The sequence below is a fragment of the Bombyx mandarina genome, chromosome 07 (genome assembly GCF_030267445.1).
Source record: "Bombyx mandarina strain Sakado chromosome 07, ASM3026744v2".
Taxonomy (NCBI): Eukaryota; Metazoa; Arthropoda; class Insecta; order Lepidoptera; family Bombycidae; genus Bombyx; species Bombyx mandarina.
In genome coordinates, this window is record NC_143214.1 from 94,282 (window position 1) to 106,504 (window position 12,223).

The following is a 12,223-nucleotide window of genomic DNA, read 5'->3' on the forward strand; positions in this document are numbered from 1 at the left end:
GATTCGTGTCCGACTTGCAACGACCTACAGTGCTGTCATCATCACGCACTTGATAGTATAATAATATGTAGAAACTCGCAACATGTATCTACATCTTTACCTACTGCTAGCGTGCTTACTCGCGTAGTTTATCAACCAAGACACTATAAAGTTGCGATAGTACCTACATATATTTTATAGACACTGTAACGTACCGCAGAGCTCGGGTTATCTTGTCTGTGCGCGTAACTTTCATTTTTACTCGAAGGTGTTGTACGTACCAAACGAAATTAATAATTAATTAAACTTATCAATTTAACATACTCGGCTCTCGATGCTGTCAAACTGAGTGCATTCAGGTAATCAGTAATTAAAGTCAAAGAAAAGAGTTTTAAACGCAAAAATGTAGGATTACTTCGAAAAGTATCCTACATTTACTCTCATATACAAAAGAATTAATAAAATAATTTATGATCTATTAAAATAATTTCCTACTTTACCTACACAGTGTATTCAATTAAAGGAAATACATTAAAAACGGTAGTATTTATGAACCTATGTTTTACCTATTATGGGTTGTGTTGTCGACTCGCAACTAAGGATTCCAGCGTTCTCTCCAACAATTCCAATTGTACTACTAATAAACTAGGTACGGAGCCCATGACTCGAGGAGGGCGACAACATGCTAGTTGCTGTGTCTATAGGCTCTTCGAAGACCACAAATGGATCGTGAACTAAACCAATCGCCACATGTACGACGATCGTGAACTAAACCAATCGCCACAGGTACGACGGAGCATCTCTTGAAGCTCAATTGACGTTTTCACTGATTTCTCAAATTTTCAGATAAGATTTGGATAAACGAATATTATATTTAAAAAAATCTATGGAATACTTGAAAAAGAATAATGTTCATAGAGCTCCGACAGGTTTTACTAATAATCAAATAATAAAAACAGACAACTTGGAGTAAATGTTGTTTATAATATGCGTGTGTCTGTGTGTAAACTTAACCCTTAAAAATCATACGTAAAAGAAAACCTTAGAAGTATTTCCTTTAGCCTTAATGTATTGTCACAATACAACTAGTATGTATGACAACAGTGCTACGTTGAGTGCTATTATCGCTAATTTATCCAGGTCCTTCGTCTGAGGCGATTGAGCTGAAATGACGACTAGAGCCGTCGAATGGGCAAATTCCATACCTCTCAGTAACGAGCTGGGAGTGTCAGGCACTGTAAGAGCTGATAGGGCTTTTGGACAATCAGCTCCATATCCTTCATAAGTTTTTCAATCTGTCTTACTTTCGAATCTTCTTATAAACTGATAAAATAATTTTTGAGCGCCTGCAATCTGTTTGCGTCTTGTGGGCTGCTTGTAATGCCCACGATTGATACTTAATAAGCCCTTAGGTACTTTGAAGATGACCAAATCAAACTTGGTTTCATGTTGATATTCCTTTCCATCTCACAATACTAGACACGATTTCTATTTTTGTACAAAATATCTAACGCATGGGCATTGTTCCTTTTGCTTGTCTAATTGACGAATGATAAATCGTAACATGACATCACATTTCAACCTGTCAAAAAAGATTTGCATGACAGTTTGTGTTTTCCAATTTAATTTATTGTATGATAACAAAAGTATAGATATAAATTAGAAACGAAAAGTCAACGTATTGTCTTTAAACTGTAAAAAGAGATGCTTAAATAAAATATGGCTTTATACGAAGGGATAGCTCTAATACAAGAGAAACAAGCCGTTGTGCTAGATTTGGGCAGTGAATATACCAAGTAACTTAATTGCAACTCATTATATTTAACCATTTAGAACGAAAGAACACGTTAAGTTGATAAATCCAATCAATTCCACACCTTTTTAAACTTGCTTAATTTGAGTCCTGAATTTTACTAGATATATGATTACAAAATGAAAAAAAAAATCTTAATTACCTACACCATCTTAGTCATAAAATCATCACAGAAGAACATTTAAAAAAAATTCAATTGCTCCTAATTTAAATTAGCATAATATTCTGTGATAATTATTTCCATTTTACAAGTACACTTTATTTCATTATAAAATATACTGGACTTGTTCTGAAATACATTAAAATTTCTAATATTAAACCATTGTATTCATTTTATTGCTTCAGGTTTGGTTTTACTGGTGAAGCAGCTCCACGATGTATTATAAGATCACAATTCTGGTGCTCGACAGAAAGAAGATTCAAGAAGGTTTATGAGTACTCTACACCTGAGGAGCTATATGATAACCTAGTTAATATGTTACATTTATTGTATTTTAGGTTTGTATGTTTAATGTCCATAATGCTTACAAAATAATGTCACATTTAATAAATAATAATAATAAGCTGATAAAAGATAAATGTCATTGACGTCAATATCATTGACAATTATTATTATCACACACTTGGTGAAGTAAGCATTTCATGACAGCATGCACATAACCCGCCTGGTGGTAGGTGGTTACTATGACCCATAAAGACTAGCAATGTGAAGGACATAGTCCAGCCACTACCACTAAAAAAGAGTTTGTTTGAAAGATGTTTCAAGGAAATACAGAAATTTGGAAGAGGGCTCATTTCATAACTACAACCTGTGACATAGTCTTTTATAACAAGTTTATTAACTTTACTAATTACTATTATAATAATAATAAAAACATTATCACCATAGTGAAATGTGCTTTGCAATAGAATTCTGTTTTTTCAGAATAAGCTTATTTGAAAAATCTTGATTTCATAGGCATGTCCTGGTGAATCCAAAGGAACGTAAAGTGGTTGTAGTGGAGTCCCTGCTCACTCCTACTCTGTTCAGGGAAACACTAGCCAAAGTACTGTTCACACATTATGAGGTATGCTGAATATAAGCTTTCAATATTATTGTTCCAACAATCATTGAAATTTGACCATAATCACAGACTCCAAAAGACTTCATTGTGTTTTATGAACCAAATTTTCAGGTTGTTAGAGACAATTTAAAATAAAACTGACAATTTCCAAATTTCCAACTGTTAATATAATATTTGGGCTCTTTAATAAACTTGATACTGGTAAGAGACAAAGGAGAAAATTGTAATGAACTTAAATGAACAACTAAAGTAATTAATGTCTAACTTGAGTATATTTGAAAAGTAACATTCGTTTTTAATCACATACAGGGTCTTGTTTGAAGACAGATAATCTGTGTGTTTGAACCTACTTGGGATGATAAGGTAGAGTTACTGTCATGTAACTTGCTCTTGAGAGTTTTCCCTGCATTAGTAAAAAAATAAATTCATTTGTGAAGTGGAATAAATCATAACAAGAAAACTATTACAAAATATTACACAGAAGAACAATTTTTTGAACGTAATAAAATATCTTTGGTATCTGAGCTAAATGACATGACAACGATCTTGCCCTTTTTAGGACAAATTTAAAGTGTTAAGTCCAATGGACTAATGAGATTTATAATTTTAAGACAGGCCATAGTGTATTTGATTTAACTATTTCCAAATTAAACATTTCATGGCCTTCACCATATGAACCACCATGTCCCATCATAGAGACAGATACACAGGCGGAGAGTTCTCAGGTGTCTGGCGCGGTGTGGGCGGACAGTCCGCGGATGTGCGCGATGACGCTGGGCGCGCCCGTCACGCTGGTGGTGTCCCTGGGCGCCCGGGAGGCCGAGGTGGCCGCCGGTAACCGTACTTCTAACTACAAATTCATTACACAATTAGAATATCGAACATTTTATTGAAGTTATACTTCTTTAGGCGCGTTATGAAAAATTAATGAGATTGAAATTTTACGATGCACGCACACCGTGACACAAAATTAACAGAAATGAAGTTGCCCACTAAATCGCTCCTTACAATACGACCGACGTAACTTGGCGAGCCTGAATATAGCCGCAGGTGAACTTTCCGAACCGTACCGAGAATTGCCGAATTTATACGATGTCAAGAAAAGGGATGTCCAATATGCGTGTTTGAGGATGTTGTTTAATCGATTTTTTTTCAAATTGATTAAAATTTAAATTAAAAGAAAAGAAATAAATTTAATAAAAATAAAGTATAACTTCTTACGCGCGGACATAAGTACACGCACCCTTTTTTATATACAAGCTTCTACACAGAGGCTAGGGACGGGGCTCCGGTCAGCAGTGTGGTGTACGTTAGCCAATATCGGTTTCCAGAATTTCAACTATTACGTTTCTGTATGCTACCGGTGAATTTCACTAAAACAGTTTCAGTTGTTTGGGCGTGACAACGTAACAGACAGACAGAGCTACTTTCATACTATTCATATTTGAAGTCGTCGTGGCCTAAAGGATAAGACGTCCGGTGCATTCGTATCGAGCGATGCACCGGTGTTCGAATCCCGCAGGTGGGTACCAATTTTTCTAATGAAATACGTACTTAACAAGTGTTCACGATTGACTTCCACGGTGAAGGAATAACATCGTGTAATAAAAATCAAACCCGAAAAATTATATTTTGCGTAATAATTACTGGTGGTAGGACCTCTTGTGAGTCCGCACGGGTAGGTACCACCACCCCGCCTATTTCTGCCGTGAAGCAGTAATGCGTTTCGGTTTGAAGGGTGGGGTAGCCGTTGTAACTATACTGAGACCTTAGAACTTATATCTCAAGGTGGGTGGCGCATTTACGTCGTAGATGTCTATGGGCTCCAGTAACACTTAACATCAGGTGGGCTGTGAGCTCGTCCACGCATCTAAGCAATAAAAAAATAAAAAAAAATGTCATAGAATTTCTAACATTTAACAGCATGAAAGGAAGTTCCAAAGATATGTAAATAATGTTTACTTTTCTGCAACATTCATGAAATAAAACCTATGCTCTGCTCCAAACCAACTCTTGTCTACTCGCATAGACAGCCGCAGAGCCTTTCAGTCGTGGTGGAGATGCACAAACAACAAACGTACCAAAAAAAAAAAAATTTGAAAATTGCTTTTATACTATGTTCTAAAAAATCCTTTGCGGAAAAAATACGAATGCTTTTTTTCGTTCTTAACCGAGTGACTAGACAGCGCAGCGCTGTAGGCCACTGGCCCCAGGCAGTGTCGCACGACAGGCGAGGGCATGAGGACAGACGGCAACTTGCAGTGGTGCACTCGTGCGTGGTGCTGCGCGCCGTGCAGGCGCAGCCGCTGGGCGCCGCCGCCGTGCGCGCCGAGCTGCTGAACCTGCTGCGCCAGGACTGCGGCTCCGACCTGCACCTGCCCGACCATGTGCTCGAGGACATCACAGGTACTGCGCGACGTCCGCCCATACAAGTCTCAATTTTTAATATATTCATTTCTTAAAAGGTCGTCATCTCAGCGAAATAAAAATATTAGTCATACAGCTGGTTATAAAAATGTTTTTTGTTGCTTAAATGTGTGGACGAGCTCACAGCCCACCTGGTGTTAAGTGGTTACTGGAGCCCATAGACACCTACAACGTAAATGCGCCACACACCTTGAGATATACTTCTAAGGTCTCAGTATAGTTACAATATATATATATATATATATATGGCTGCCCCACCCTTCAAACCGAAACGCATTACTGCTTCACGGCAGAAATAGGCGGGGTGGTGGTACCTATCCGTGCGGACTCACAAGAGGTCCTACCACCAGTAATTACGCAAATTATAATTTTGCGGGTTTGATTTTTATTGCACGATGTTATTCCTTCACCGTGGAAGTCAATCGTGAACATTTGCTGTGTACGTATTTCATTAGAAAAATTGGTACCCGGCAGTGGGATTCGAACACCGGTTCATCGCTCGATACGAATGCACCGGACGTCTTATCCTTTAGGCCACGACGACTTCAAAACGATGCCAGAGTTTGCTTCGTTTCGCAGTGAAGACGTGCTTCGTGAGCCCGCGGGCGCGCGCGCTGCGCTGGCAGTCGGACAGCCCGCCGGAGCCGGCGCGCGGCGTGCGCTACCCGCTGGCGCGGCTCGGCGCCGTGTGCGTGTCGGGGCGCGCGCGGGAGCTGGCCGCCGAGCCGCTGTTCCGTCGCGACAACGAGCTGGCCTCCCTCCCCGACATCGTGCTGCAGTGCATCATGCAGGTCAGCGCGCCACCACTGCGCTCAGAGAAGTGTTCCAACACCCTCTATGAGCTACATCAGCTCGATGACGGATCACGTTACATCTCATACGCATAATTAACTGTAGGCCCGTATCTGCGATCAAAAAAATGCTTAATTTCGTGAAAGTTAATGGTAAGATAGGAAAACTTCCCTGACGTTGCCATTGTCCTTGGACGGTGGTGTAACCGCTGTCGCGTGTGCCGCACAGTGTCCGATCGACGTGCGGCGCGCGCTGGCGGCCAACGTGCTGCTGACGGGCGGCGCGGCGTCGCTGCCAGGGCTGCGCGCTCGCCTGTCCCAGGAGTTGGCGCACCTGTGCACGCTGCCGCCGTACAGCTCGCGGCTGCGGCTGGGCGAGTTCAAGTTCCACCGGGCGCCGGCGCACGACATGAGCTGCGCGTGGCTGGGCGGCGCGCTGTGCGGCGCGGGCGAGGCGGGGGGCGGCGCGGGGGGCGGGCGGCTGCTGTCGCGCGACGTGTACTGTCGCGAGCGGCGCCTGCGGGACTGGGTCAACCTGCTGGACAACACGCCGCCGCACCACCCGCAGCGGGACCACCTCGACCTCACTCTGTAGAAACCGAGCGCGCCGCATTTATTTATTTTAATCGTAACATCAAATCGTTATATTGCGCAACCCGGGTCGTGTCAAATAAATACTTTACTAATAAAACATTTAAAAATATCCCGTATTTTTTCTTGCGACACTGACCTATATTTATTCTGCTATATGAAAAATTATATAGATCGAAATGGAATGAATTTGATTTATTTAAGATAGAAATAAATTGGAATAAAAGTAAATGAAACATTGTGAAATAAAACGAAAAAGTCTCAGTAAAATGGTCTAAGTATATTCTTAAACTATGACTTAAATTTTTGGAGAATCTCGCGAAATAACATTCAGCGACTTTGTTGCATTTTCCTACACTTGTGCACTTGCTACTCACAGTTAATAAATGGTAAACACCTTTTTCAAACGAGGCTTGTGGAGAGTATTAAACGGTAGGCAGCAGCTTGGCTCTGCCCCTGGCATTGCTGACGTCTATGAGCGACGGTATCCACTCACCATCAGATGGGTCGTATGCTCGCTCGTCTGCCTATACGGCAATTAAAAAAATAACACTTAATTATTATTTAACACTTAATTATATTTTTACTGCTTCTATTATTATTATTATGTATTATGTACCACTATTATTATGTACTGAAGAAGCAGTAAAAAAACACGTTCCCGCCAAAAGTCTTCAATCAACTTCTTCGTTGACTTAATAACAGTTACAGTACATATTATTATGTTAAATGTAATATTACAATGGAATTACAATAGAAATGGAAACATCGACTAATTAAAAAACTGTATTCATTTTAAAAAAAAAGGGTGCTTGTACTTATGTACGCGCGTAAGAAGTTATACTTTATATTTATTAAATTTATTTCTTTTCTTTTAATTTAAATTTTAATCAATGTGAAAAAAAATCGATTAAACAACATCCTCAAACACGCATATTGGACATCCCTTTTCTTGACATCGTATAAATTCGGCAATTCTCGGTACGGTTCGGAAAGTTCACCTGCGGCTATATTCAGACTCGCCAAGTTACGTTGGTCGTATTGTAATGAGCGATTTAGTAGGCAAGTTCATTTCTGTTAATTTTGTGTCACGGTGGGCGCGCATCGTAAATTTCACTCTCATAAATTTTTCATAACGCGCCTAAAGAAGTATAACTTCAATAATTAATTTTGTGATAACTTTACTCCGGACCGTTTTTTAAATTCAATGGATATTACTTTCATTTTCTCAAGAACACCACGAAAACATATCTCTATTTACACAGCCGACAACAATTAAGTGTATAATCTAGGGCCGACAACTAGGTATATGGCTCTAATAAAGAATTAAAAAAAAATCCAGTGACATCATTCTTCCGCATCAAAATCACGTAAGTCCAGTAATTTTCGTACCAAGGCTTTGGGTTATCCCTACCTCTCTCTTTCTTTGCATATGGCCATTCACTAGCAGCTTTAGAAATTTATGATTTCATTCCATAGACAATTAAGTTCGTAGCTGTATCGGCTTCTCGCCAGACTGGGTCTTTAGATACGCTATTTACACCCAAAACGCTGTTTCGATTTCCCTTAAAACATTTGGTTTTGGTCCATTTATAAAAAACAGACCAAAACCAGGCTGTTGATGATTAAGCAGGCAACGTCCAAACTGTCAAAGTCAATTTGACAACTGTGATATTTAGTTTCACAAATGTGTGACAAGTCTAAAATCTACCTTCTGTATAAATTGGTAATCTAAAGTCTAAACGAAGCGTAGAAGCTCAGTATTTTGCGCAGTTAAAAGCAATTCTTAAAAATAGAAATGTCAAACGAAATAAAAATAGTTGCAGCGAGTATCGTGAACTTTCTAAAACAGCAATTGGACGGCGATTCTTTGAGCCCTGATTCTAGAGAGAGTGTCGAAGTCGGCGTGCAATGCATTGAGACCGCTTTCGAGCTGACGACGGAAGATGCGGCTCGAGGCCTGGACTTACTGCAGCTTGTCCGTCAGCGACTGGGGCCGCCCGCTAACAAGGCTGAAGCCGAACGACTCAAGAACGAAGGCAACGAGCTCATGAAAGCTGAGCGTTACAACGAAGCGCTTGAAAAGTACACGCGCGCCATAGAGATCGACCCAAGAAACGCGGTCTACTACTGCAATCGCGCGGCTGCGCATTTCAGGCTGTGCGACCCCGAGGCAGCGGTGAGCGACTGTACCACAGCACTCGCCTTACAGCCTGACTACAGCAAGGCGTACGGACGCCTTGGGCTCGCGCTCACCGCCCTCGAGAGACACTGCGAGGCGCGCGCTGCCTACGCCCGCGCCGCTCAACTCGACCCTGAGAACGAGTCCTACCGAGAAAACCTCCAACTCGCTGACCAAACCTTAGCACAGCGCCCTAACGATCTGAGTGGCTTACTCCGGAATCCTGCTTTGATCAACATGGCTACGGAGATGCTCACTAACCCTAATATGCAGAACCTCATTTCAGGGTTGATGACAACGACAGGGGGAGCTCAGGGTGTAGGAGAGGTGCCCCCAGGAGGTATTAATGCGTTGTTAGAAGTGGGACAATCATTGGCACAACAAATGCAAGCTGCTAATCCTGATTTGGTAGAGCAACTGCGACGTCAGCTTCGGCCCCCAGGGTCTGGTGAAAATCAGCCACCTTCTCAGTGAGAATGATGTGTATTAGTATTGAGCCTGTGAGAGGGGACTGGGATCCTCAATTCTCATACTGGTCTGTACTTTTGTCTTCTCTCTCAATTCCAATTTCACATGATAAGAGTGAAATTTTACTTTATTTGTTAAAAATTGTTAAACGTTTCTCAAATCACACTACAACTCAGCCTAATACTGATGTAAAACATGCTGCTTCAAATAAATACTGTTCCTATATAAACATCCAGAAGAATATGATACTAAAATTATTTTGGTTCACCATACTTCACATAGAGAAACTTGTGCTAAGTGTTTAATTATTAGGGAACAGTGTAATAAATTTTTGTTCCCGAGCTATCCTTAGCTTATGTTTGACTAATTGGTAATTTTAATAAATATATATTTAAATATAAAGGGAATTTTAATTTCAAGAACATTATAGTCAGTGAACATTAACAAAATAATATTTTTTATTATATTGGCAATAAGTAAAAAAAACATTAATCTTGATTGGGTTTGAAAATAGAATTCAAATTCAATATTTAATCATTTTGTACACTATTTTACCAGTTTATTTTTATTACATTATATTTGCAGATGAAATCAAAGCCTATTTGGTGTTGAGTGGTCCAGAAACCAAAGACAACACCAAGTTAATGCTACTGCTCATTTTAAGACAGGTGGAAATCTCTATTGTATTAAATTTTTTATGTGACTAGAATTCTTCAGCTCAGAACGAACTAATGGTGAGAGAAGAAACGGGAAGGATTTACTGACAGTATGGTCCACAGATCACCTTTGCAGTGAGATCTGTACATAGGGTTAAGGAATACGTAAGAATTACAATTAGCTAACAGATAGTACGATGTGGAAATGAGACGTTCGCCTCAGGAAATGTTACTTCAGTTAGTTAGCTTCATTTGAAAAAAAGGTTATTGAACTGAAGTTTTTTTTCCGGTCAGCGTGCCGAACCTCCTACGAGGTATCCGCGCCTAAGGGGCACGCGGGGTATGTGGGACTTGACGGTCTGGCAGCAGACCGCGAGCCCAACGATATTTTTAGGACCCTACCGCACCAAATGACTGCACTCACACCCGATGTCCGATCTCCGCTCGGGGTCAGGACCCGGTCATAGTAGGGAGGTTCCCGGGGTCAATACTACAACCAGACACGCACACCAGGCACACCGAGGACGCCCCGCCGGTCTCCGCGGAGAGTAGGTACTAGAGCTGCGTCAACTTAGACACCCTTTTTATAAGTCATACTTCACCGACGCATATAAATAAAAATCGCAACTTTCGTCGTTCCATCTATTATTATTATTTTAGTTTCCACAAGAACTCCTACCGTTACATTATTATTATTTTAGTTTCCACAAGAACTCCTACCGTTACATTATTATTATTTTAGTTTCCACAAGAACTACCGTTACATTATTATTATTTTAGTTTCCACAAGAACTCCTACCGTTACATTATTATTATTTTAGTTTCCACAAGAACTACCGTTACATTATTATTATTTTAGTTTCCACAAGAACTCCTACCGTTACATTATTATTATTTTAGTTTCCACAAGAACTCCTACCGTTACATTATTATTATTTTAGTTTCCACAAGAACTACCGTTACATTATTATTATTTTAGTTTCCACAAGAACTACCGTTACATTATTATTATTTTAGTTTCCACAAGAACTCCTACCGTTACATTATTATTATTTTAGTTTCCACAAGAACTACCGTTACATTATTATTATTTTAGTTTCCACAAGAACTCCTACCGTTACATTATTATTATTTTAGTTTCCACAAGAACTCCTACCGTTACATTATTATTATTTTAGTTTCCACAAGAACTCCTACCGTTACATTATTATTATTTTACTTTCCACAAGAACTCCTACCGTTACATTATTATTATTTTAGTTTCCACAAGAACTCCTACCGTTACATTATTATTATTTTAGTTTCTACAAGAACTCCTACCGTTACATTATTATTATTTTAGTTTCCACAAGAACTCCTACCGTTACATTATTATTATTTTAGTTTCCACAAGAACTCCTACCGTTACATTATTATTATTTTAGTTTCTACAAGAACTCCTACCGTTACATTATTATTATTTTAGTTTCCACAAGAACTCCTACCGTTACATTATTATTATTTTAGTTTCCACAAGAACTCCTACCGTTACATTATTATTATTTTAGTTTCTACAAGAACTCCTACCGTTACATTATTATTATTTTAGTTTCCACAAGAACTCCTACCGTTACATTATTATTATTTTAGTTTCTACAAGAACTCCTACCGTTACATTATTATTATTTAAGTTTCCACATTAACTCCTCCCGTTACGGGTGCCGGTTCCCCAATATCAAACAACTTTGGCAAGAACTCTGGCCAGGAGTTAAACCTCGTCCTCGGGGTCTTTTAGCTAAGCGTATTAACCACTATACCAAACAATCTCGATTTTTTCTTATGGCGCTGAGACTTGATCTCTGAAATCTGTAGAGCGTAAACGGATTGTCACCTCTGAGATGTGGTGCTGGAAAAAGATTCTCCGTATTCCGTAGTCAGCATTTTGGACAAACGTATCAATTTTGCAAGAACTCGAAATCTCCTCGCGGCTGTCATCCGAGTGGCTTTGCAGAGTCCGACCAGTCCGATCAGATCCGTACCGTTCTTGATTCCACATTTCACAACGCTCCACACCGCCAGAGACAAGAATAGGTGGAGAAAGATCGTGCTTGCGAAGGTCATACAAGAGTGGTGGCTACCCTGAGCAGTAAAGAATACGACGCAAGGAGGAGGATCAACCAGGCGATCGACTCACTCCGTCATTCAGACGATCAGTTAAAATTTCCGGTTTGAAAGATAGGACTGTCACTTGATAAGTTCACTTCGACTATCTT

At 39.9% G+C, this 12,223-nt stretch overlaps 2 protein-coding genes across 2 annotated transcripts; both read left to right on the plus strand.

Annotated features, from left to right (window-relative positions):
- The first annotated feature begins 1,550 nt into the window (after nucleotides 1-1,550).
- Arp10 (Actin-related protein 10) lies at nucleotides 1,551-6,777 on the plus strand. The gene is made up of 7 exons (XM_028184732.2): nucleotides 1,551-1,775; nucleotides 2,138-2,290; nucleotides 2,751-2,859; nucleotides 3,582-3,690; nucleotides 5,119-5,262; nucleotides 5,863-6,074; nucleotides 6,304-6,777. The coding sequence occupies exons 1-7, from the start codon at nucleotides 1,699-1,701 to the stop codon at nucleotides 6,667-6,669; spliced, it is 1,170 nt and encodes a 389-aa protein (XP_028040533.2). The 5' UTR covers nucleotides 1,551-1,698; the 3' UTR covers nucleotides 6,670-6,777.
- Nucleotides 6,778-7,699: 922 nt separating this feature from the next.
- Nucleotides 7,700-9,717, plus strand: LOC114250748 (small glutamine-rich tetratricopeptide repeat-containing protein beta). Its single transcript, XM_028184741.2, has one exon. The coding sequence runs from the start codon at nucleotides 8,464-8,466 to the stop codon at nucleotides 9,319-9,321; it is 858 nt and encodes a 285-aa protein (XP_028040542.1). The 5' UTR covers nucleotides 7,700-8,463; the 3' UTR covers nucleotides 9,322-9,717.
- Nucleotides 9,718-12,223: the final 2,506 nt, after the last annotated feature.